Source organism: Maniola hyperantus, chromosome 2 (assembly GCF_902806685.2).
Source record: "Maniola hyperantus chromosome 2, iAphHyp1.2, whole genome shotgun sequence".
Classification (NCBI taxonomy): domain Eukaryota; kingdom Metazoa; phylum Arthropoda; class Insecta; order Lepidoptera; family Nymphalidae; genus Maniola; species Maniola hyperantus.
Genome location: NC_048537.1, coordinates 11,485,635 through 11,513,571, shown reverse-complemented (window position 1 = coordinate 11,513,571; position 27,937 = coordinate 11,485,635). Strand labels below are relative to the sequence as shown.

The window sequence follows — 27,937 nt, the reverse complement described above, 5'->3', positions numbered from 1 at the left end:
ACAAATAAGTACTTCCAACAATTTATTGTAAATCCCAAAAACCGCTAAAACACCTACTTGCTCGACTTTAGTTTGTAATATGTAGGTACCTATGCTCAATACAAAACTTAATTTCAGCCTAAAGCAAATCATGGTTTCAGAATAAGTAGGTACCTACCTAGCTGTAGGTACCTATAGGTACTCTAATTTTTAATTTGGTGGAATTCTATGTAACCAGAGATAAATTATTTTCCACAAAAAAGATAATTTTAAATCTTGTACATAGGTAAATGTATAACTCAATTGCCGCATGTATGAAAGATCATTACTTGAGAACAACTCAACCAATTTGGCAGATTATTAGGGTTCCGTATCTCAAGAGGAAAAAAGTAACCCTTATAGATCACTTCGTTGTTTCTGTCTGTCGTGCCTGTCAAGAAACATACTACCCGTTGACCTAGAATCATGAAATGTGGCAGGAAGCTACCTACCTATCTAGTGTCTTGTACATACCTACATAACGGGAAAAATCCAAAAAACGTGAATTTGTGGTTAACAAAATTCACGTTTTTTGGATTTTTCCCGTACCTGCCTACTAAGTATTATTAATTAATATATTAACAAAGTTTTACAAATAAAATTAGATCACTATCAATGATAACCTGACGCGATATTTACTCCAGAATTCAATATTTCGATTAATAGTTATCTCATAAACAACTTAGTATTTATACTTACCTACCGTGGATTCCACGTCACACAAGGTAGGTATAAATATGGATACGAAAACGGTTCCCTATCTATGAATTATCCGATACGGTAACTGAAAGTAATCAAATAGGAGCAACAGCTAGCAGGAGTTCATGGAAATGACAATATCGAAACTTTGTAGGTATAATATCATCTATAAAAATCAGAATAAAATTGATATGAAACGAATAAATTAACAACTGTAATCAACTGTAAAATTGATAATAATGAAAAGACAATAACTACAGAACTCATTATTTGTGCAGAAAAGTGCTCTGGGACTGGGACAGCGGCCTTGACTTCGGAACTTAAAGGCTGTCCTGACCGAGGCCCTTACGTGCAACGTAAAGTGAGGCGAGTGAGGTAGTGAATGACGTTATCAATCGGCGTCTACGCGCTAAATGATAAAATAAACAAGGCATTATCAGAAGCGATCGAGCCGATCGAGCGCCACATGGCGACGGCGCCCCGCCGCGGCCGCACCTCGCATTCAATTGACAGCTGAATTGTCAACAAAACGGGAATAACTAAACTGTGGCCAGCGAGTAGCGACCATTCACGCTCAAGTCGAACCGCGGGCAGCACGTGGCTATCTAATATAAGAGTAATCCTTTTCGTAACATTGCACAAGTAATACTCAGTGTTCGCCCACATGGACTCAAACACCGGTATAATATAAACATAAATGTTTGTTTTAAAAGACTGTGGAAAAACAAACAATGACTATCTGCCGCAGGTGGAGGGAATATGTGGCCGCACTCAGTGGTTAGTGTTTTTTGTTTATTTTCATTTCAGTTTATTTTTGTATCTTATTTTCTGTGCGTACGGGCAACACTATCGCTTCGTATCGTTGTAGTGAAACACGAAGTGAGGTAAATGGGTAAATCACGGTTGTTTGGATAATACCTACTTACGTTTGACAGTTTTATCTTGAAATTCATTGTTTGACAAGAAAATATAACAAGGTAGGTACTGAAATAATACTCCTTATATTCATCAATTTGTTTAATCTGTTCTACCAGTGACAAGGAAGGTAATAAAATGCTACACATTCCATTTAATTAATAATAATGAAGTGATTTTAAGATAAAACTTGTCGATAAGACTTAGTAGGTGGGTGAATACGACACAATTTGTTTCATGCTGTGGTTAAATAGGCGTGAACAATTAATTAAAACCATCGACACTGAAATTGGGTAGGCCAAAGGCAGCCCAATTCAAAATGTAGCTATGTTCAAAAAACCAATTCTCATTTTTAACCGACTTCAAAAAAAGGAGGAGGTTCTCAATTCGTCGGAATCTTTTTTTAAATAAGTAAGTATGTTATGAGACACCTACAGAGTACCTACAGGTTCTAGTTTCTGCTAATTTTCTACCAACATTGGTAGTTTACAACCAGCTGTTTGGTGTCTTTTAAAGTGCTTGTCTCTTTATTTGGCTTTCTTATGCAATTATTATCTATTTCTTTTTATCTTTCTATAGAATGTTAATAAAGCACTTAGCTGATATTATCTCCGAATAAAATGTTTATTTTCTTTTACCTTCGTCCTTCACTACCTTTCTGTGAATACAAAAGTTTACTCCAACTGCGCGCTTCAGCTTCCGCTACTTTATTTTTCTTCCCACCTTCTATGAAGAAGAATTTATTAACTTAATCAGTAATTTCCTGACGTGAGTTTTATATTCAAAGCTTACATCAATGTAACAAATCTTAAATGCAGAGTGATTCCCTAACTCAGTGATCAACACTAAATGATAGCCAACAAACACATTTGACATTGGTTGGTTCTACATTGCTGCTTCACTGAGTGATAAGAAAATGATTTTTCGTAGAACATCTTCAATGGATCATTAAAAATAAATATCAAATGGGCTCTGTGGCTACCATTCAGTGTTAATAATCACTGAGCTACCGAATCACTTCGCTGATCGATTGATTCATAGAGTCGGAAGTGATACCAATGAGGCTGTAAACATTATCCTTGCGTCCTTCCTTCCTCTTCCTAGAAGGAAAAGTCATATAAGTAAAAGTGAAAAGTAGGCAATTAATCATTTCACTCCTGAGCGAACAGATGATGATTATAATGATGGAGTCGTTTTATTCCCTCGTAAACCTCAGAGCTACAGCAGTTGTTTGCCATATCTCCCGTTTTTGGCTACTGTGTTGACATGGTTCCACGAGAGTCCCACTCTTATAAGGTCTGCTTCAATGGACCTCCTCCAGGCGTTGGTTTGTCGACCAGGTCTCCTTCAACCGAAAGGCTGCCATTGGAAAGCCATTTGAGCAGCGTTTTCTTCTACCTTCGCAAAAATGCTGGACCCATCTCCATCGACTCATAGCTATTTTCTTGAATGAGTACAGGGAGTTTATGCCATGTTTCCTATAAGTCTTCATTCCTGATTTTATTAGTCCAGAAAATGCGAAGAATAATCCTGAAACATTTAATAAGGATTAATTGTGAATTCTGTGGATTAGTGATTTAAGTAATTATTTTCCACGTTGAACGAACAGATGCTGTCAGGTAAAAAGGTCTCTGGATCACTGAAGGGGATTGATAGGATATTAATGGGAACAAAAGTTTGGCTGATGAACCAATATCATTTTTGTATTCGTGGTAGTGGGGATATTTTCACGGACACCTTTTAATGCCGGTATGCTCATCTTATATTTATTCATCAAAGGATAAGATGAACTCCCACGGAATTAAAAAAAACTAAATTCCTACGTACACGGTCGCCGGCATCATCATCAGGCAGTGCAATAAATTTATCTGTTGAAAAACTAGCCATGACTACGATATCTACTACATGATGATGCAGTGCAGTCTAAGCCAAGCGAGCTAGCGTGGAAGAGGTATGGCAGTTTTTATAAAATCAGGTTCTAAACTTAATCAGGTTCTACTCTGCGTCATCTCTCTCTCTATATGACGTAGAGACTCTCGACTCCTTTCCATTAATTATATAATAGTAGGAGTTTAATTGAGATATTAATACGTTGGGGTACTTACTACTTACCACATCCTTCTGCATTATACTCATACTGTACATCATTCCAGAACTTGCCTGTAGGTATAGTATCATCATTTGAGAACATTTCGAACTTTCAGGCATGCAGGTTTCCTCGCGATGTTTTTCTTTCACGGTTAAAGCAAGTATTATTTAATTTTCTTTTAAATTGGACATAACTCCGAAAAGTTAAAGGTGTGTGCCAGGGATTGTGCCCCCGAACCCCGTATATCTAACAGGCCGACGCGGACGTCTTAGTCACTAAACTATCACTGTTTTTGTATAGTATACAATAAACGCATTATTTATGTATAATTGCACTTCGATTATGTGAATGTCTGAAGGGGAGACACAGACGCGGTAGACTTTTAATGCACTAAAGGTTCGTACGCACCTGAGCGGCGCGGCGCGGCGCTTCAGTCCGACTGCAGAACGCGTCACGTCAGGCCGCTCGACGGTGCCTACCGCACTACAACTTCAGTACGCGGCACCTCGCGTCACTTGCGCGTCACTTTTATACCCGTTCGCGTACGAGCAACAACGTCGCAAGATGAGCGACAGTGAAGAGGATTTGATTATTATTTCTTTGTTGTGCAGAAGAAGAACGAATTATCGAAGAGAAAAAACCGGCCAAGTGCGAGTCAGGCTCGCGCAATGAGGGTTCCGTACTACAGTCGTATTTTTTCGACATTTTGCACGATAATTCAAAAAATATGATGCATAAAAATAAATAAAAATCTATTTTAGAATGTACAGGTGAAGACCTTTCATATGATACCCCACTTGGTATAGTCACTCACTTCGAAAGTTGAAAATACTAATTATTAGTTCATGACCAAAATTTAATTTTTTTTGTGTGATCTAACCCTAAATTCACGGTTTTCAGATTTTTCCCCAAATGTCAGCTATAAGATCTACCTACCTGCCAATTTTCATGATTCTAGGTCAACGGGAAGTACCCTGTAGGTTTCTTGACAGACAGACGGACAGACGGACAGACAGACAGACAGACAGACAGACAACAAAGTGATCCTATAAGAGTTCCGTTTTTCCTTTTGAGGTACGGAACCCTAAAATAGGGGTTCGAGATTTGTGTAGTCCACGCGGACGACGTCGCGGGCATAAGCTAGTATAATATAAACACAAGTACAACAATAGGTAGGCATATTTCCGAAACTATTAATTCTACCTAGGTGAAGTAGGTAGGTATAATATGTACATAATATATTATAGTTATTTAATCAGGATTATTTTTACCATTGATGTTTTCTCATAACGCTCGGAGAGACATTTATACATTTAGACACTGGGAAGGGGGGAAGCCGACGTCCTAGGGGTTGGGTCCTTTGAGGATATACTTCTAAGAGCATGAGGAACACGTCATGTGCCAAAAATTAAACCTACGTTATTTATTTTGAGGTCTATCTTGCCGATTCTTGCCTGTACTTTAAATACCTAACAAGATGCGCGTGTATCTTATTCGAGCGACGTACGCATACTGAAGCGCCGCGCCGCGCCGCTGGGTATGTCGCACTAGCGTCACTGCACTGCGCGTCGCTTCGCTGCGCTTCAAAATATTCTCTCCAGCCGTGCCGCGCGGCAACGCGCGGTGAAGCGCTGTGCAGCGCCGCTCTAGTGCGATATGCGCCATACAAAATGATAGAAATGATATTTTGAAGCTCTGTGCCGCGACGTGCAGCTCGCTGAAGCGTCGCGCCGCGCCGCTCAGGTGCGTACAAACCTTAATGCTTAAGGCATGAAGAGACATCTCGCACTGTCTGGGGGTCAATGTACAGCGTATTTCCATACCTACAAACGCCCATTATGTTGTGGAATAATTCAGAAATAAAATGTCATAATAACTCATACAACTACTTAATTAACTAGATGACTAAGCTTTTACCGCGACTTTGTCCACGTGATATGATTTATAGCTTGTAGCACTCGAGGATAGAATCGAATCATTAGTTCTGAAGATTGCTCCCTACACACGAACTTAACAAATATATAATACTAGCTGATGCCCGCGACTTCGTCCGCGTAGAATTAGGTTTTTAAAAATCCCGTGGGAACTTTCTGATTTTCCGGGATAAAAAGTAGTTAAGTCACTTTCCAGGCCTTCTATACCCTTGCGAAAAATCACGTTAATCCGTTGCACCGTTGCGACAAACCAACCAACCAACAAACCAATAAATATTAAATTAATATATAGCTATATTTTTTGTTGCTAGCCAAAGTGATTATTATTTTCACAGCTGGCCGGATTTAGGTGTTTTTGGTAAATATGTAATGGGTAGGTACTTAATAATGTGTACACTGTACCTACCTACTTGAAAAAATTAAAAATGGTGCGAGTCAGACTCGCTCACAAATGGTTCTAAGCACACGATGCACACGACTGGATTTAGGTTTTTAAAAATCTCATGGGAACTCTTTAATTTTCCGGGATCGAAAGTAGCCTATGTAAAACTCTCCAGGTCTTTGACTATACCCATGCAAAAAATCAGGTCGACCCGTGAGTTGCTTCGTTGTGACGTGATTAAGGGTAAACCAACAAACCAATAAATAAACCCACTTTCGCATAATATTATATAATAATATGGTTAGTTATTTTGAATGGGACTTGACTCTGGAACCTGCATGCCTTAGCTCTTAGGCTTTGATGGATTTTTATGTTGGTATCCACCACGTAGACCACGTATCGACAATGATAATAGTGAATAATTTACCAGTAGGTAGGTAGGTACATGCAAATGTCATGTTAGGTTAAGTGCTTAGAATTTGCATGTTTATAAAAATCTAACGTAAATATAATAAATGATGGTAAGGTAGCTAAAATGCGTCGTAATTGTGAAAAAAACGTGACTAATCGCAAATTAGCTTAGATAGACAGCTTCTTACTGTCAGCTTTTGTTAATTTGTCTACATTTTAAAAGTAGCTCGTTTTATTATCTTTAACAAATAGGTATTTCAAACTGGAGATTTTTTGTTTTACTCTTCGAGTTACTTAAAATTTGTGTGCTAACAATTTTTCGTACCATCGACTGCGAGCTGTGTAAAATTATAAATACGTAAATGCATAGCATAAATGCTTGGCCGAGCTAATGTATGATACACTATGCTGAGAGCAATGTATGAACATTATCTAGTTAGGAACTAAAAGGGTAATGATTTATTGTGCAATGCAATACACTCACAATCAGCTGTTATGAGTATACATAGTCTGTGTCGATCTTGATAAAAAAGGTCCGTGTCATTAGTCTTGGTTAGAAAAAGTCATCTTGTGATTTGTGATTATTAAATTATATTTATATTTTCTATACACTTGATGCAGGCTATTTTATTGTCATATTATTTATACTAAAGTATTATAAATTATACATGGTGTCAGAAGTGTCGTGGAAAAAACCATGCCGGACATAAAAGTTGAGAGACAGCACGAAGGACAAACAAATGTCACCGAAGTCACATCAAAAAGGCTCAATATAGTCGGAAACGTTAAGCCTATGAGCCTGGAGGGCAATTGTGCAGTTAATTGGAAGAAGTGGCAACAAGCATTTGGCATATTTTTAAAGGCAAGTGGCCTTTCCGAGGAATCTGATGCAAGAAAAGTCGCAGTATTTTTACATTTTATAGGCAGTGAATGCCTGGAAATATTCAACACTTTCAGTCTAGACATAGAAGAAATTACGTACAGTCAACTAATAAAGAAATTTGAAGAATATTTTGTGCCGAAAAGAAACATAACCTATGAATGCTACAAGTTTTTTACAACAAAACAAAATGTAGGTGAAAGTCTGGAAGACTTCTTAACACGTTTAATAAACAAAAGTAAGTCCTGCGAATTCGAGAGTTTACAAGAAAGAATGATAAAGGATATTTATATCACTAACATGCATGAAAATTATCAACATGTTCGGGAAAAACTTTTACTCGAAGAGGATTTGACCCTAGAACGGGCAAGGAATCTGTCAAAAACTATAGTGTCAGCAAAGTCTCATGCAGCCGAATTCAAGGAATCTACTAATGTGTTCTTCCAACGTCAGTCACTCAGTCAGTCTATGTCACAGTCAAGGGCAAGGTCGCAGTCAAGAACAATGGCTCAGTCAAGAAATAGATCACAGTCTCAAAATAGGAATAAATGTACTCGGTGTGGACAAGTTCATCGATTTAAATGTCCAGCGCGCAATGCAAGGTGCAAAAAGTGTTCATTTTTAGGTCATTATGCAGCATTTTGTAAGTCTAAACAAGTGAAATATGTACAACAAGAGGGTAATGATACATATGAAGGTAATGATTCAAACTGTTTATTTGTCGGACATTTAAATTCAAGTCTATCTACAAATGCAGATTGGAGTGTTAATTTTTTAATTAATAACATAAATGTACAGTGTATTTTAGATACAGGAAGTGATGCTAATGTCATGTCATATAATTTGTTTCAGTCGTTAAATGTCATTGAGAATTTGTCGCCTTGTCGTGCCAAAGTAACGTCTTATTGTGGAAATAGTATCCCAATATTAGGTCAACAAAAGCTTGAATGTACCTATTATATAAATAGTCAATCTCAGTCAAAAATAATTAATTTTATTATAGCAAATGTGTCGTCTCCAACTGTCATTGGTAAAACTACATGTACAGAGTTAGGTCTTATTAAAAGAGTCTTTAATATAGCCAAGTCAGATGATTGTCAAAGTGTATGTCAGAATTATGAGTCAAACCCAGTCACAAGTCATTGTCAAAGTGTATGTCAGAACTATGAGTCAAATCCAGTCACAAGTGATAGTCAAACTCTGTCCGAGTCTCATAATTGTCAAGTTAACAATAATAATTGTCAGTCACAGTCACATTATAAAAATAATTGTCATGTTCAGTCACATTTACAGTCATATTATATTAATAATAATAATGATTTACAGAGTCTTTTGTCTAAGTATAAATCTGTATTCGATGGATTGGGCTGTCTACCTGGTGAGTGTCACATTACTGTCAATAAAGATGTCCGTCCCAAAATTGATCCACCACGGAAAGTTCCATTCTCATTACATGATAGACTGAAGAAGGAATTGGACCATATGGAAAGTCTGGATGTCATCACCAAGGTTACCGAGCCAACGTCATGGGTGAGTTCACTTATTTTAGTCGAAAAGAAAAATGGTCAACTTAGAGTCTGTCTTGACCCAAGAAATTTGAACGAAGCGATATGTAGATCACATTATCCAATACCTACTATTGATATTGTGCGATCCAAGCTACATGGAGCATCATATTTTTCTACGCTGGATGCTAGCAGTGGATTTTGGGTTATCTGTCTTGATTTAGAAAGTTCAATGTTGTGTACATTCAACACCCCATTTGGCCGGTACAGGTTTAAGAGATTACCTTTTGGTATCAACTGTGCCCCTGAAATATTTCATAGAATTATGACAGAAACATTTGGTGTACTACCTGGAGTCATGGTGTATGCTGATGATATTTTAGTCTATGGCAAGGATCGTCAAGAACATGATGAAAATCTACAAAGAGTGTTTAAAAAAGCTCAAGAAGTCAACCTAAAGTTTAATAAAAGTAAGTGTAAATTTGGTCATACACAAGTCAAATATTTAGGACATATATTTTCAAAAAATGGAGTGTCCCCCGACCCAGATAAAGTCAGGGCTATCAAAGATATGCCGTCGCCTGTCTGTCTCAAGGATCTACAAAGATTTCTAGGAATTTTAAATTATCTGGGAGGATTTATTAAGAATTTGGCAGAGGAAACTGAACCTCTACGTCTATTATTAAAAAAGTCAAGCGAATGGTCATGGAATGAGAGTCATGAAGCTACATTTACACGTCTAAAAAATATTATTTGTCAAGCGCCAGTCTTATCACACTATAATGTCAAAAAGTCAGTAGTCTTGTCAGTCGATTCAAGTCAGTCAGCAGTTGGTGCAGTCTTGCTTCAAGATAATCATCCAATTTGTTATGCTTCTAAAACATTAACGTCAAGTCAGAAAAACATGGCACAAATTGAAAAAGAACTATATGCCATTGTCTTTGGATGTAGTCGATTTCATCAATATCTATATGGTAAAATAGTCACAGTAGAAACAGATCATCGTCCATTAATTACTTTATTTAAAAAGCCTTTAGCTGAAGTCCCAACACGTCTGCAGAGGTTAATGCTGAGATTACAGTCCTACGACCTAAAGGTTGAATACAAACCTGGCACTAAAATGTATATTGCCGATTCTTTATCACGTGCAGCTTTACCTGAGTGTAGTGAAGATGAGTTGGATGAAGATGTCATGGTGCATGTCAATATGCTAGTAAAAAACTTACCTATTTCAGAAGAACGTCTTCAGTGGCTTGTCAAGGCTACGGAAAGTGATGAATGTTTGCAGCTACTGAAAAAATACTATCAGAAAGGATGGCCTGATAGAAAGTCAGAAGTCAATAAACTAGTCCTACCCTATTGGAATTGTCGTCATGAAGTCCATGCTGTCGGTAATTTATTATTAAAAGGTAACAGTCTTATAATACCTACAAAATTAAGGTCAGAAATTTTGAAAATAATACACAGTGGTCATCAAGGCATCGAAAAATCAAAGAATTTTGCCAGAGGAGTTGTATATTGGCCTTTAATGTCACATGATATACAACAGTGTGTGGAAAATTGTGAAATATGTCTATCACACAGGAATGCTAATCCACCTGAACCTCTTATGTCACATAAAATTTGTTCTTTTCCTTGGGAAAAAGTGGGCATGGATTATTTAAAATTCAAAAATCAAACTATACTTGTCGTTGAAGATTATTATTCAAATTATATTGAAATTGCTAATGTCAGTTCAACGGGAGCCAAAGCTCTGATAAATGCGCTGAAACCTATATTCAGTCGCCACGGAATTCCTGTATTTGCGAACACGGATAACGGTCCGCCTTATAATTCCCAAGAATTCAAACAGTTCTTAGAGTCATGGAATATAACTCATACCACATCTAGTCCATACCTGCCTCGTTCTAATGGATTAGTGGAGTCTGGAGTAAAAATTGTAAAACGCATACTTACTAAATGTGCAGAGTCAGGTGATGATCCATATCTTGCATTATTGCAATACAGAACTACACCTAGAAACAACCTACCATCTCCATCTGAGTTACTGATGTCCCGTCGTCTCAGAACACTTATACCTACTGTTGTAAAACACCTTGAACCTAAAGTAATGAGTCATAGGATATATAAGAAAATAAAACAACAGAATAATTATAAACAAAAGTTTTATTATGATAAAAAGTCAAAAAAATTGCCTAATGTCAACAAAGGAGATAAAATTATGTTTAAAAAGTCACCAGAGTCAAAATGGCAACCGGGAAAAATTGTCAAGGAATGTGATCAACCTAGATCATTTATAGTTGAAGCTCCAGATGGGTCTACATACAGAAGAAATCGCCAGCACTTGCTATCTTCGCATTCTTCAAGTCCAACTAAGGATACAATTCATGAAAACAAAGTAGAAAGTCCAGTCAGTAATAAACATGTCAGTCCAAAGAAGGAAATGAGAATGGAAGATTGTAAAGAAAGTAAAGATAAGGGAATAAAGACAACAATAAGTGGTAGACAGGTCAAACCCCCAGTTAGATTTCAAGATTGCTATGATTAAGGATAATTTGTGAAAGTAGATTTTAAGTTTTCAAACTATAGTTGTACCACTGTCAGTCTATTAGTTAAAATGTTATGTCAAATGTCAGTATGTAAATTTTTGTAAAATTGTCACACATTGTGTTGGTCCTAATGTCTTCATAAGTTAAGTTAATGTTTTTAAAAAACAAAACAAAATGAAAAAGGGAGATGTTATGAGTATACATAGTCTGTGTCGATCTTGATAAAAAAGGTCCGTGTCATTAGTCTTGGTTAGAAAAAGTCATCTTGTGATTTGTGATTATTAAATTATATTTATATTTTCTATACACTTGATGCAGGCTATTTTATTGTCATATTATTTATACTAAAGTATTATAAATTATACACACAGAATTAAAACACAGATCTGTTCTTGACAGTTGAAACCTATAGAAAGTGGGTATGTTAATTTGGAAAGTGAACCTTAGGCTTCAGCCCTCATATTGTTATCCATGGTAGTTAGGTATGTGGAAGGAAAAAACAAACCATACCACAAAAACAAATTAGTCTCCACTAACGAGTGTAATTGCCCGTATCTTGCTTTACAAGTCATGCTTGGAAAAATGTACAGACAAAAGGTCTAATAAAAATGTCGTTTGCTATAAAAAATGTTTATAACTACGAGAGTTATATCTCTACTATAATATAGAGTGTTTTATTTTAACTGGGACAGTATGGGGAAATCCCAAACCATAGACAAACGGAAACTGTCCTAGGTTAGGAACCTTAAGTTTTTTTTTGTGAAAACAATTTTGGTCAATTTTTGGACAACTCGCGCTTGACAAAAAAGTTAACTATATTAGTCCCGCAAATTGCTATTGCGCTTGAACCATGTCTCATTAACATCGCAATGACGTCATTTGACGAATATTTAAGTAAAAATATACACTTAAAATATGTAGGAAAGCGGGTTAGACTTAACACGGAACTTCTCTAGATATAGTCAAGTAGAATTCCTCGAGAGATATTGTCTTTTAATAAAACGTAAGAAAGAAATGTGACCAATCAACACATTCCTTCATCACCACATAAAGTCATACCACGTTGGGTCCATCACAAAAAGTAGATGGATAGGTTTTTTCAAGTTTTTATTAATTACACGTAAATCGCAAAAACTATGAGAAATATTTGTATGATAGAGATAGTATGAACTTTTCTACTAAATGTCTAATTACCTAGTCAAAGATAAGTAGAAATGCAATTTATTCCTATTGCATTCCTTAAATAGTTAAAATAAGATAACATAATATAAGTACTAACAGAACAGGATACGTTATTGTCCTATATCATAATTAAAGAATATAAATTATGTCAATTAAATAACTTATACTATAGTATTGAACAGGTTACTTCATACATAATCATATTTTTTCAATCTAACTTATCTGATGTTCTTGGGAAATGATTATCCAGTCCAAGATGGAACCGGACGAATAAACGAGACATTAAGATAAGTAGGTACCTATGCCTCCTGGCAGTAATGTTTGGTCGGTATGATGATAGTTACGGTTATCAACTTTCATAGCTTTTATATTTGCGATCGAAACGTGCTCTCGGAATAACCAGACGATTTTCCATTTTTCACTATCCAGTATTGGTATATGTAAAACTATATTATGTAGACTTATTCTATTAATCCGCCCCAACAGCTACCCTAGCATGTATACTTGAAAATGTGCGTTCATTTATCTGTCCACCCTGGACGAGGTGGATTAATTGAATTGTTTATTATTTTTCTTCCGATTTTCTCCCTCGACTTTGTAGTCATAAATCAGACACTACACATCCAAAATCTTAACTTACGACTACGAATATAATGAAATTATTGTTCTGGATATATTGCAGAATTTATAAATTAAAATCTTATATATTTAACTAGAGGAAGTTTAATTTGGTTTCAATGATTTTTTTTAAATTCGTTGTTTAAAAAGTTTATTTATGTTAAGTAAAATTCTATTAAATTTCTGTTTTAGCGTACTTACTTACTTCGAGTAAAAAATCGGAACAATAATCAGAATTAGCTGTAAGACTCATCAGACATTATTTCAACATACTGCACTTGCATGTTACTGATTAAATAAATCTTTTATTTAATTATTCATTATCATTATTCACCACTTATTGACTCATTGGGTGGGTAAACGGAATATGCGCGGACCCACATTCTCTCTCCAAAATCGTAAACGATCCCTCTCCCTTCGGCAAAAATAGTAGGTGGGTAAAGTAAAGTAAAAGTAAAATATATTTTACTGTACACCAAAACCAAAACAATAGAAATATAACAAAGATGTTTGCAAGTACAATAGGCGGCCTTATCGCTAAAATAGCGATCTCTTCCAGGCAACCTTAGGGTAGAGGATATTATAAAAATTAAAGAAAGGAGAAGGGGTGTACTAATTAAATAAAACAAATACATTATATTAAATTATATATAAAAACATAAATAATTATAATTTATATTCTTACATAATTATTTTGCAGAGTAGAAATAGATAATAAAGTACCTAAAGATAGCATTGGTAATTTATTATTATTGTATTTTCCTTTAAGAATTTACTGGAACAATTTAGAAGTTTAATAAGAACTAAAGGCCTCGTATAAACGGGCTTCATCCATCACCGTGACATTCATTTGATCAGTGCCGTCGCTCAAGACTTTAATTGAGAAAGCTAGACGGTCTGTGCTCAAACGGATCCCAATTGTGTGGGTTTTTTTTTCTCTTAACGTAATAGAGAGTGAGAGCCAGCGCGTGCCAGAACTTCGTTATTTTATAAAAGCTAAAAGTTTCTCTGCTTATTGTCTCCAACACTTGGAGAATTGTTTGTTTGGATGTTTGTTTGGATCATGGCGGCTTTGGCAAATAAAGGGTTTGGGAGTTTAAGGGTGTCTGACAGGGGGTTGCACGATACTAAGTGCCTGGCAATGCATGACGTGGTTTCTAATACTATTCCGAAGAAAATATAAAAAATTAGACTTTATACTTTGACGTAAGATTTTTCACATCTTTATCTTCCAAAGCTACCATGATCCAAACAAACGTTCCTCCCAGTGTTGGGGACAATAGGCAGAGAAACTTTCAGTTTTAATAAAATAACGATGACACTGACAACGACGTCTGACACGCGCAGGCCATAACGTTTAGGCCGTAGTAGGTGTGTTGCTACAAAGATAGTTTGCATCCCGGAGATGGACTTGCTATTTATTATCCCAGAAAAAAATTCACGGGTTTTTAAAAATCGAATAGGAGTAGATATATGGTTTTCCACGGAAAACCACGGCTAGCTGCAGTTAGTTTCTGTCAATAGTACCTATCAATACCTATAACTAAGTATTATTGTTTTAATTGAAGACTTACTTAATACCAATAACAATTCAAATGCAACTCTTCAATACCTCTTGATGATGAGAAGTTGAACCTTGAACTAATCGGAATAGTAGATTTGCCTTAGATATCCGTATCTAAACTATTATAGTTTTTTATTCATATTCATATGTTTCTCTTTCTATTATAGGTACCTTTATTAGACATGTACATTGTACATACATTTTAACAGTACTTAAATACAAAAGAAATAGATAAAACTTATCACTTAAAATTTTATATTTACAAAAAAAAAACGCCGTCCAAATGGTAATTTATGGGCATTGTGCCCAATACACTTCTTGTTTTTCTTTTAATAATTTATTTTTGTGATTATCACACATCGCGAATCGTCTCCTTGCGAAAAAAGGGTTTGTATGAAAGCGCCAAAGAAATTAATTTTACAATAATTATTAATTCATATTCGATATTCAAAGCATAACTAATAAAAATTATTCACACCTTATATGCATGTAATTAAAATAGATGTGAAATGTACTTAGAAGTTATTCAGAATTTATATGGTAGGCAATAGGCATTCACTATAAGGGCGGTTTCAGACTAGCGTATTTTTTTGCGCGTATACGGTCGTTTCAGCATACGCGCTTACACGCGCGCTATATACGAGCTTCAAAAAACCGGACGCGCGTATACGGGCATAAGGCTATGCTAATTCGATTTGTCCACCCTGAAATAGCTATATTTGGGCGTTAACTCGGAAAAAAATGCTATCCACTCCGGATGGGGCGGATTAATGGAATTTGTATAGATAATATTATGTTTTAGTCCGGTGGATAAACGGAATAGGCATTGGGCTGAGATCTATAGCACGTACATTGACTTAGCTCAGACTTTACAAGTCAAAACGGGGCAGTCATGTTAAAAACAGACATCTGACTCGGTTAACTGTATAAGAACAAAGTAGCAAAAGGTACTTTATGGATTTCAGTCAAAGAAAAATTACATCAATTCACACAAAGATTGTCCATGATCGCCATTCAGCGTGGCAATGGTACCAGCTTGATGAGGATCTTTGGCCCAGGGGCAGCCAGGGGTGGACTTTTTGACGACGTGATTAGATAGTTAGGTTTATTAATATTGGGCTCTTGTAAAATATTGATGCATTAGTTATTATATGTGTTATACTAACATAAAATTTATAAAATATACTTTAAAGTTTGGTAATTAGGTATATTATTTATCAGTAGCAGTAAGATAGGTAGTAGTAGGTAAATTATAAAAATACCTGATTGAAATTTACCAAGCATTTTTTGTGGACTCACAACTTCCTACATTGATACTTGATATACCTATGTGAGAAATTAAAATAAAAAACTCTCATATTATGTCAATTAAATCAAGCACGAAGCATTAATAAATTTTCGTACATTTAAATAAGGAATGTCAAATGTATTATTAGCATGCGTGTATTATTATTTACAGACAGTTGAACTTTAAAGTTACACCTAATATTTTTTTTTAAATAACATTGAAGATCTTTATATTAAACTAGATTTAGAATGTTATGCAAAAAAGAGGATTTTCTTTTAGCCGTGATAAAAATATAGTTAGGTAGTAGTTAGGTGATTAGTTAAGTAAGAACCTATCTAATTATGGTAGTATTATTTAACCTTATCGATAAAATTGGTAACTTACAGGCAAGCCATATTGAAAGAACTTATTACTGTGATACAGGATATTTGCTTTCATTAAAATCTATATATATAAAATTCAAAGTCCTGACTGACTGACTGACATAGATATCAACGCACAGCCTAAACCGCTGGTCCTAAAGACATGAAATTTGGAAGGTCTATCCTTTGTAAAGAGTAGGTATCCACTAAGAAAGGATTTTTCGAAATTCCACCCCTAAGTGGGTTAAATAGGGGATGGAAGTTTGTATGAAAGTCCGTCATTTGTCAAGTTATTTGCATGAAAATTGGTATTTGGGTTTTCGGTCACAAATAAAGAAATACGTGTTGTACGTGTGTACGTAAGTTTGAATGGGAAAGTTTTAATTATTGATATTATAATTGACTTGAAATTTGGAAAGTAGGTTTTTTCTTGAGGTTAGGTGTCAGCTAAGAAACGACTATGAGAAAATTCGAAATGAGGGGGGGCCTAAAGGAGTGAAATGGGGGTTGGAAGGTTATATGTGTTATTTGGTGCTATTCAGAGTGCGTGTCCTGATGGTATAATGTTTGTTTCTGAAAAAAAAATGCCATTTGTTTCCTGTAGGCCACGCGGGCGAAGCCGCGGGCAGAAGCTAGTTTTATTACAATTACATATTATATTCTAATACTATAAATATAGAAATGAATTATAGGTTTAGATTTAGGTATTAGATTTCACAATTTTACTTAAAAATGTTTCCCTGTGTTCCCTCCAAACTAGTGACAGTATTACGTGTAATTAATTAATAGGTAAACATTTAATGAACAAACAAGAGAATACAGACGTCAACTGCACATGTGAAGAAAATGCTTGTTAATATCTATGTAAATAAATGTTGTCAATAGAATATTGAAGAAAAGCATTGCGTGCAGCATAATAAGTATAGGTATCTAGGTATCTATAGTAGATATACTTGTCATATCATGCAGGCAATGCTTTTCCTATTATTAACTTTGTAGTACATGTTCTACTACAAAGTTAATAAAAGAAGAATACGATGACGGATGATGGTTCTATAACTTTCCTTTTTGTACTGTTTGGGCGTGAATGAATTATCTTTATATGCAAAGTAAGCCTAAACCACTGATCCTAGAGACATGAAATTTGGAGGGTGTGTTCTTTGTAAAGAGTAGGTCTGTATCCACTGAGAAAGGTTTTTTTGAAATACCACCCCTAAGTGGGTTAATGGGGTGTGAAAGTTACTATGAAAGTCCGTCATTTTTAAAGTTACTTTGATGAAAACTGGTACGAGTTTCAGGATTTTTGGAAATTCAACCCCCACGTCGACTTTTTAAATTCCACCCGAGCGAAGCCGGGGTGGGCCAGCAAGTTTCATATAAAATGGAGAGTGAAAACAGTTTTTGCTGATTCATTTAATTTAATACACTTACTATAAATGACAAAATAAAAACACGGAAATTTTCTAAATAATTTATAAAAACCCTGGGTGTCGCGACCGTAGCGCCTCTAGGCTGCGGCTCCTCTATCCTTTAGTCACAAAATTCAGTGACGACGTTCTTTCAGTATGGATTTTTATAACAACAACACTATAAATAACTATTAGCTATTAGACATTATTTAAGAGCTTTTCGCACTATGACTGAACACATTATTCTCATGCTACCTTGAACACAATTATTGGTTTAAAAAAATCATGACTAGGACTTTATCGTTACTTACTAGTTACTACTACGGAATGAAGTTTCTTATTGATCTATAAAATTAGTACCCTAGCTACCCAGAAAATACGTTGCGTAATTTAGTTTTGGAATAAAAATACTTCCAAGTAGCTCTCAGTCCTATATCTCAGAGTCCTGGTTAAACTTGCCCAATAGAAGTCAATTAATAATACGCACAATATACTGGAAAAGAAGAGTGCAAACGATTACAGAGATTGATAAAAAAACCAGCCAAGTGCGAGTCAGGCTCGTGCAATGAGGGTTCCGTACTACATTCGTATTTTTTCGACATTTTGCAGGATAATTCAAAAACTATGATACATAAAAATAAATAAAAATCTGTTTTAGAATGCACAGGTACCCCACTTGATATAGTTATCTTACTTAGAAAATTGAAAATACTATTTATTAGTTCATGACCACAATTTAATTTTTTTTTGTGTGATCTAACCCTAAATTCACAGTTCTCAGATTTTTCTCCAAATGTCAGCTATAAGATTTACCTACCTGCCAAATTTCATGATTCTAAGTCAACGGGAAGTACCCTGTAGGTTTCTTGACAGACCGACAGACAGACAGACAAAAAAGTGATCCCATAAGGGTTCCGTTTTTCTTTTGAGGTACGGAACCCTTAAAACTGGAGCAGGCTTGTCGCTTGGATTCTCAAAGACTATTATACTAACTGTTGCCCGCGACTTCATCCGTGTCACGCGGGAACTGTGTTTTCCCGTGGTTTTTCCAAAAAACTCTTTCATACAAACCTTGTCCTGACAATTATAAACACCAAAAAAGAATTAACTAATTTGGTGCAGTCGTTCGCAAGTTATGCGCGTAAGTAATATATGTACATACATTTTAACGATTCAGTTTTACCCGACTACGGCAAAGCCAAGAGGAAGGGTTATGATTTTAGCAGTCTATGTGTGTTAGGTTTATCCTAATAGCTCCATAACTTTTTTACATAATTTTTAAAATACTTATAGTTTCAATAAACAAACAGTAAACACCACTCATAATTAATACAGTAGCAAAGCGTATCAGCGATAATTTAATTTACTCATTTACAGTTGTTTTATAGTGCTTTTATAATGTGGATGATAATAGCATAAACGATTTTGTAACGGTAATTCAAACACAAGGAATTATTCATAATATTTGTATCATTTTAGTGTATTGTATCTCTTTGTCGTGAAGATTTGTATCAAGAGACAGGAGTATTACATTTTAGCGTCCCGACATGATACACGTTGAGAAATTTCAAAATGGCCGCCATGCAATTAATTAAAATATTTAAAAAGTAGATAGTCAAAGTCAAATAACTTATTCAAAGTAAATACTTAGGTACTTTTGTGCACTTTTTGATTGTCAATTGTTAGATTTGTATAATGATGTAGTGGTGATAATAACGTAAACTTAAAACTAAAGCTAAATACATAGCCTTAGTATACCTTGGTACAGAACACTTGGTGTGCGAGTCGGACTCGCACTTGACCAGTTTTTATTATTTGTTTGCAGCTTGCAGTAGCAGCTGAGTCACTAACTGATACCAAAGGACCTAGTTATTTTCAATGGCAATCATGTCGATGTTGATGCTATCAATTACATAGATGTATTAATTAGTTGCAATGCATCTAGACCAACATGTTTTCTAGGAAATGTGAACAAAATGGGCAATGAATGGACATTGCAAAATCAATATTTAGAGTCACCCCACCATTTTGAGACGATGTAGGTATTACTTTTTTTTTCAATTAGTCTTGTCGATTTAGTTTATGTAGTTAAATACTTTAATTTGCGATAAAGCTATAAAGAAAGGAATTAGTTAGAACTAGTCATTATTTTATAGTGTTTAGTGCATAAACGTTATCTATTTCCTGCTGGATATTTATTTAAGGAATATATAGTAATTGTGAAACCAGACTAATTGTCTAGAAAACTGTGTTTATTTAATATTGATAGTTGAACTATTATTAATGAGTCTGCTGAATTGTATAATTAAGTAATTAGATAGGTCACACCCGACCGTGGCCTAAATCAGGGTCTTTTCACTCAGTACATTTTAGCCACAGTACAAAATCGCACAGGGTACATTGACTCAGACTTAGCTCGACAGATGGCACTAGTAGTAAGTTTTGTTGCCAACCACGCGGAACAGGTGGCACTACTTGTAAATTTTGTGGCCAGTCAGCAGTGTGACCGTTTGTGGCAGATTTCTGCCATTTGGGCAGATTTGGCTCCTAAATTTTAACTCTGGCAGAAAAAGCTGACGATTTAACAAAGTGGTAGATTGTGGCAGATTTCAAGGAAATCCTTATTATTTTTCTAATCTATTGCCCCACTTATCTAATCTTATTATTTTTCTAATCTATCGCCACACTCACACACACACAGTTAAAGTATCAATTATTAATCTTGGCAATCTATTTTCGTCCTTATTCAAGCAATTAGCAAGAAGTGAAATGTAAAAATTCTTAAATGTGATGGATGAATGCAATAAAAAAAATATATGAAAAGACATTGCTATGCTAGGAGGGTCAGACTCAGAATAATATTAATAATTAATTAAAAAGCAAATTCGTAACGTTTTTTTTTCTTTTTAAAAATTACACGGTATTCTTTTAGCTCATCCACCGTAATTTAATCAAGAAACACCGTATTTTTAACCTTACAACACGGTAATTCTTGATTTACATATGGAAACATTGGCACAGTCACAAATTGTCAAGTCTGTGGTCTGTGTCTATTAAAAATTATTTATTTTCAACCACTTTTTTCCGAGGTTTTCCATTATATCAAGGTGTTTATGTGATATTTTCCAACGACTTGACTTTGTTAGTTGGATTTTGGTGATTCTGTTATAGTGAAGTGACTTGTGCTTTATTTTGAACTCTGACAACTCTACCGAGCAACTTTCTTTATTTCTTTGTACCTCTTTAGCTATTCGAAACTGCAAAGTATGGATTTACAGTGCATTGTGCTGATCTGGATGTGATGGAAAAAGCCATAAAACAAGAAAAAAGAAGAGCTCTATAAGTACCTAACTAATATAACCCTGACTACGTTTCTCGGACTACGATTTGCTGTAATAACAGAAAAAAAGTGTGTGCCCAGTTATAAAAATAAATAAAAGATTATTACCTTATTTATGTGTTTTATTGAAATTAACCATAGAAAAATAGAAATAAAAGAAAATTTAAAACCTATATATAGGTACCTATCTAGGTAGCGTATATACTGTACCTATAGGGATTAGTATATATAGCAGATCCTGTAGTTGCAACTCAGCTCAATAGATGGCGTTACCAAAAAATAGGGACTGATGACTCTATACCCGTATATTCAATGTACTCTGTGGCCTAAATCAAGCGATGACGCGTTAATTCTGTTTAGTAATATTCTTTTTTTTCCACTTAGTCGTGGTAGAGAAATGTACATAGGTACTTACATAATATAAGAATGCTGCGCGGCAGTGTAAGGTTGAACTACTTACTGACTAAAATTGGTTCAACTGAATTTGAAATTTCGACCATTTTATAATATTTCATAATCCGCAGTGTCACAGTTCAAGACAGTTATCCTCAATATTATATTTGGAACAAAAATTTCAAAAACCACGTAAACTAGCGAGACGAAATCTTCACTAGATGCCCGATTTCTTTGAGGAGAGATCGAGTTAATGGGGGATTTCTACCCACTAAAACCCCCTCGGTGGCCATCCTCAGCGCATATTAAGAGTCTCCGGGAACCATTACGAACGTACCCGAAGAGATACGTGTTTCAGGATTTTTGGAAATTCATCCCCCATGGTGATTTTCTGAATTCCACCCTAGCGAAGCCGGGGTGGGTCAGCTAGCCATCAATAAGTATTCTATCAATGCAGTAATTTTAACTCTCGCAAATATAATTTCCTGTGATCGGTTTTTATACTAATTAGGTATGGTGTGGTAGCCTAGTGGTTAGGACGTCCGCCTTCCAATCGGAGGTCGGGGGTTCGATCCCGGGCACGCACCTCTAACTTTTCGGAGTTATGTGCGTTTTAAAGTAATTAAAATATCACTTGCTTTAACGGTGAAGGAAAACATTGTGAGGAAACCTGCTTGCCTGAGAGAGAGTTCTCCATAATGTTCTCAAAGGTGTGTGAAGTCTTCCAATCCGCACTTGGCCAGCGTGGAAGACTACTTATGGCCAAAACCCTTCTCACTCTGAGAGGAGACCCGTGCTCTGTAGTGAGCCGACGATGGGTTGATCATGATGATGAGGTATGGTGTATAATATCACTCTTTAAATATATTTTTGCAAACTTTTATGGAGTAGTTCTAACAACCACCTTGTATGGTATTTTACGACTACCGTCGGTAGGTACCTTGACCTTACCCAGTATGGCGCTAAGCTTAATTTTTTAGGGCTATTATTTTGTATGTTTCAATAATTTTTGCAAGTATCTAGGCTAACTCAGGCCTAGCTAACGCGCGCCAGGTATACTATAAGTGACCACCGTTTTAATTCATAATTCATAATTTTTTATTGCAAAAATACACGTGAAGTGAAGCTTAGTGAAAAGTAGGTACGATCTCCATAAGTTAAAACAGAATCTGTTATTATTAGTACCTACTGAAATCAACAACAATGACAGACGAATTCGCACCAGATTCTTCACTATTTTCACCATTTTGGAATGGAACCCAAAAAACAAAACCATTGATTAGTGTCGTGGCATAAAAAATGTAATTATCTTGTTCAGTAGGCATGTTAGTTGATATTGTATATACCTTGAAAAAAATGTAGCCGGAAAGGTTATGCAGGTTCATATTATAATAATTATTGGCTAGGTATGCATTTCACTTATTTACCGTAAGGTAAACAAGCAGTAGGTATATGTGAATAAAGATTGACCTTTTGGCTGAACAATAACTTACCTATACATAATAACAATTATTGTGGTAGTAGGACTAGTAGGTATATCAATTTGGTAACTACAGTTGATAAAACATGCTGAATATATAATTAGGTTACGTAGGTACTAGGTACCTAAGCATCCAACAGGGTGTTTTCCTACTGGGCGATCCAATAAGGCTCTACTTACTACACGATTCTCTCCTATCCTCTTTACCTAACAATTATTATTAAACATAAATTGATCGAAATTCGAAAAATCCTTTGTAACTTGCAATCGTTAAAAGAGTTGCAAGAGTTATCTACCCGTAAGTACCTAATCGAAATTCCACGGACACTAATCTAATTCGAATCATTAGGATATGCAACAGCCTTCCGGCGTCAGTTTTCTCCTCTAATTTTTAATATGGCTACCTTCAAGTCACGAGTGAAAAGGCTTCCAGGCAAGCGCGCTTCATCTTAGGCTGCATCATCGCTTGCCCGCAGTTCAATTGCAGCCAAACGCTGGTCTATAAATTAAAAAACCGACCAAGTGCGAGTCGGACTTGCGCACGAAGTATTCCGTACCATCATCTATAAAAACGAGCAAAAAAATCACCTTTGTTGTATGGAACCCCCCTTAGATATTTATTTTATTCTGTTTTTTAGTATTTGTTGTTATAGCGGCAACAAAAATACATAATGTATTTGTGTTGCCTGTGAAAATTTCAACTGTCTATCACAGTTCATGACATACCGACAGACCTGGTGACAGACAGACGGACGGACAGCGGAATCTTAGTAATAGGGTCCCGTTTTACCCCTTGGGTACGGAACCCTAAAAAAGGCTTCCCAAAGATTCTTCAGCCATTGGAGTTTTTCCAACGTATTAAAGTGGCATAAGCACTTAATTTCTAATCATTTTTGATTTAATAAGGCCTATGTTTGCACTTTCCAGCGACGTTAATCACGGCGGCGGCTGGCACCACAGTAGGATGGACTTCCCCAATTCTACCGAAACTATTGGCGGACGACTCTCCCATTCCAACATCCAAGGACCAGAGTTCATGGATCGCTTCATTTATGATTCTTTGTTCAGGTAACTGCCATAAACATATTGCTTCTTTCATGTCTTTACACTTATTTCTGTTTGTAAGAATAATAATATGTCGAATGGAACGTGGTAACCTAGAAAGTAATCAGTACCCTTATCAGTACCTCAGTACCCTTATTATAAATGCGAAAGTGTGTTTGTTTGTTAGTTTTTTGGTTTGTCCTTCAATCACGTCGCAACGGTGCAACGGATTGACGTGAATTGCATGGGTATAGATAAAGACCTGGAAAGTGACATAGGTTACTTTTTATCCCGAGAAATCAAATAGTTCCCACGGGATTTTTTAAAAACCTAATTCCACGCGGACGAAGTCGCGGGCATCAGCTAGTAAATCAATAAAATTTTCAAGATCCATTCTTGTAAAGGCCGATATATTCGACGGCTACTTTCGGATCAAGACAACAATAATGGATTAAGAGCCAGCGTGTGCCAGACCTTCCTTATTTTATAAAAGCTGAAAGTTTATCTGCGTATTGTCCCCGACACTGGGAGGAACGTTTTTGATATACAACAGGGGTGTTATGGATATTCACATCCGCAAATGCGGAACATTCGCATTAATTCAGACATCCGCTTCCGCGGAAGTCAAAAATTGGCATTCGCAACAATGCTGATCCAGATTTAAAAGGAGCATAGTTAATTTATAAAATAGTATTTAATAGCCAGTTACTTATCTAGACTTGATGAATATTTTAATTATTTTTTATTTCTTCTTTTTCAGCTGTCAGTCCCATTCCTGCATCGTACCTCGCAGACAGAATAGGCACAAAGAAGACACTCCTTCTCGCCGCCATTCCCTACATCATTGGCTGGATCCTTGTGATGTTGGCCAACAACATTCCAATGATTTACGCCGCACGACTTATACAAGGGCTCGGATACGGCATTGCGTACACGGCAGCGCCAATGTACTTGGGTGAAATTGCATCTAATGAAGTGCGTGGAGCTATGGCCACACTCATCACAGTTATGTCAAAGGTAATACCTACCTATAATATTACTGATAAGTATAAAGTGTATGCCTTTCCTATTATTAATACCGGAATTAAAAATCAAGATAGGGGCTTCTTTAGAGGACGATTCAGACGACACTACCTTAATACATTGCTTAAAGGTTGAATATGAAATGACACATGTCGTTTGAATCTCCTCCAAAGTAGCCCCTATCTTGACTATGAATTCCAGTGTTAAATTCCTACATAGAAATAGGTTTGATAATTGATTCCAATTCCTTGTTGGAATTTTTAGACATCATAGTTTTACCACTTTTCCAAAATTTTAAAAATTGTACGTATGTACTTAATATCTTCTTGTGTTGAAAATTAAACAATAGTTAATTGTGTTTTAAATCTGTATGTGCGTAAGTCAACTTAAAATGTGGCGTTATAAAGTCATCGTTTAAAAAATGTGATAAACAAGGTTCATAATATAAAACTGAAAGTTTTCTCTGCATGTTTTCGGTTCGGTTCAGTCAGATTCTACATTCCTCCGACATCAATGGGTTCCACCGTAGTAATATCTGTATAAAAATTTAGGTATAATATATTATTAGGTATATTTCTTGCAATTATTGTAAAACAAATTGATATTCGTAAGTTTGTGTACCTTATACCATACCATATATACCATACCATACCACTTATACCATAGGTACCATAGTGTACCGTATAATAGGTACCAACCTACTACCTATACCTACTTGCGTATGCCTGCTTCAATGCATAATTCTCCAAATATTAATGACGGTCTCCATGAACTTTTTATAAAAATCCTCTTAAATACAGAGTCTACGTATGTTATGTCAAAATGGCGAATGTTTGAAACTACATTTAATGAGTTCGTCGTAAAGGCCTTTGTAAAATTAAAACTAATTACATGCTACATTTCCAAAAACTTTATTACTGAACATTATGAATTCAGGAGAGGTAGTACCTAATAAAAATAAAAAATAACAGGGGTTTCACACAAGGCCTAATTTTCTTTACCTAGTTAAACGCCTTCATGGTGACGATTTAATAATACTTGTACACGTTTAATTAAACAATTTTATTTTTATTTTTTACTATTGTAGACATGTGACAGTATACTTATTTAAACTATTTTTCGAAGTAAATAACTTTTTGTAAAGAATATTCATCTATTGGCTTGTTTGTCTAAGCTTCATCGAAAAGCTGAAATAAAAACTAAAGGTACTACAATAATACTTTATTAGGGTAATTTTTTAATGCGAATCATAAAATTAAGTTATTAAGATGTACGTAGGTATTTAACTTTGGCCATTTTGTTTTTCAGTTTGGAATCCTGTCGCAGTACTGTATCGGTCCATACGTTTCGATGCTCGGGTTGGCCAGCTTCAATATAGCAATACCAATCCTCTTCGTTGTGACATTCAGCGCCATGCCGGAATCACCTTACTACTACATAAAATCCGGAGACACCAATAGAGCTGAAATGTCACTGAAACATCTTCGTGGGAGGGATTACATGAACGAAGAACTCGAAAGTATGTCGCACTTAGTCAACGAAAATATGAAAGAAAAAGGTCGTTGGAAAGACCTGTTTACCGTGGGTGGAAATAGAAAAGGCCTTATAATTTTGTTCGGAATATATTTCACACAGCAGTTTTGTGGTAGCACTGCGATTATATCGTACGCTCAGCAGATATTCGGGGCTGCTGAAGGTGGATTGCGCGCTGAGGAAGCTTGCATACTATTTGGGACGGTACAGTTGCTAACATCGGCTATATCTTCTCAGCTGGTGGATAGACTTGGAAGGAAACCGCTCTTGATAGTATCTTCGTGTGGTGTTGGACTTGCAAACATAGTTATAGGAGCTTATTTCTTTATGAAGTTTGAAAGCAGCGACCTTGTCGTTGCTCTTAAATTCATTCCTATTGTTGTGATACCTATTTTTATATTTTCATACACTATAGGTTTAGCTACGGTGCCTTTCGCTATAACGTCAGAGATATTCCCCACGAATATTAAATCAAAAGCGACCTGTGTGATACAGATATTCGTGGCTCTGATGACATTCGCTGTTACTAAGTTATATCAAGTTATTGCGGATAATTTAGGTAATTATGTCGCCTTCTGGTGCTTCGGGCTACTGTCGGTGGGAGGCGTTATCTTCATAATAATTTTACTCCCCGAAACAAAAGGCCAGTCGTTTGCGGCCATACAGGAAAAATTGTACTCGAATGAAACCGTTGTGTACGAGAAAGGAGAGGATCACTCAGGCAGTGTGAGAATTCTGTGATAAATTTAGAAGAATTTTTTACAAAGTAAATAGATTAATGATGATTTTTTTTTACTTTTCATTTATAGGTACTTAATTATTATTGTTATTGCCGTCCTGTATTTACGCAACGTGATAACCTTCTAAGACTAATATATTAGAGACCTACCTACCTGGTATGGCACTCAACATAATATTAGATATTGTGACATCAGAGTTAGACATTGTGGCTAATTCCTTTGTACACAATCTCTAAACTAAATTAAAATATCACGTCTAAATCTATTGCTATCCCTTTCATAATGTTGCTTGCGGAAAAGGAAAGCACTAGATTTAGACCTGTTAATTTAGTTTAGTTTAGAGATTGTGTACTAGAGAATCGGCCCCATTATGAACCTACCTAGATAGTATAGAGATAATATGATAATTTAAACCTACTAGGTACTTACTTAACATTAAAAAAACTTATCTAGGTACTAATCAAAAGTTCATTACAAAATTATATGGTAGGTCTAAAGCGTTGTCCTAATACGACGCGATTACGCGATCATCGCCAGTTCGCGCGAATTTTACTTGTACGAACGCGCGGTCAAACATAC

The 27,937-nt window shown here is 35.7% G+C and overlaps 1 protein-coding gene across 1 annotated transcript; it reads left to right on the top strand.

Annotated features, from left to right (window-relative positions):
* The first annotated feature begins 1,198 nt into the window (after positions 1-1,198).
* LOC117989731 (facilitated trehalose transporter Tret1-like) lies at positions 1,199-27,561 on the top strand. The gene is made up of 4 exons (XM_034977146.2): positions 1,199-1,494; positions 23,946-24,086; positions 24,823-25,079; positions 26,394-27,561. The coding sequence occupies exons 1-4, from the start codon at positions 1,449-1,451 to the stop codon at positions 27,357-27,359; spliced, it is 1,410 nt and encodes a 469-aa protein (XP_034833037.1). The 5' UTR covers positions 1,199-1,448; the 3' UTR covers positions 27,360-27,561.
* Positions 27,562-27,937: the final 376 nt, after the last annotated feature.

What these genes read in the sequence shown, in the direction of transcription:
- LOC117989731 (XM_034977146.2), top strand. Translation starts at nt 1,449, where the DNA reads ATGACTATCTGCCGCAGGTGGAGGGAATATGTGGCCGCACTCAGTG. An exon ending in ATATGTGGCCGCACTCAGTG is followed by an intron (nt 1,495 to 23,945) that starts GTTAGTGTTTTT and finishes TGCACTTTCCAG; the next exon opens with CGACGTTAATCACGGCGGCG. An exon ending in ATTTATGATTCTTTGTTCAG is followed by an intron (nt 24,087 to 24,822) that starts GTAACTGCCATA and finishes CTTCTTTTTCAG; the next exon opens with CTGTCAGTCCCATTCCTGCA.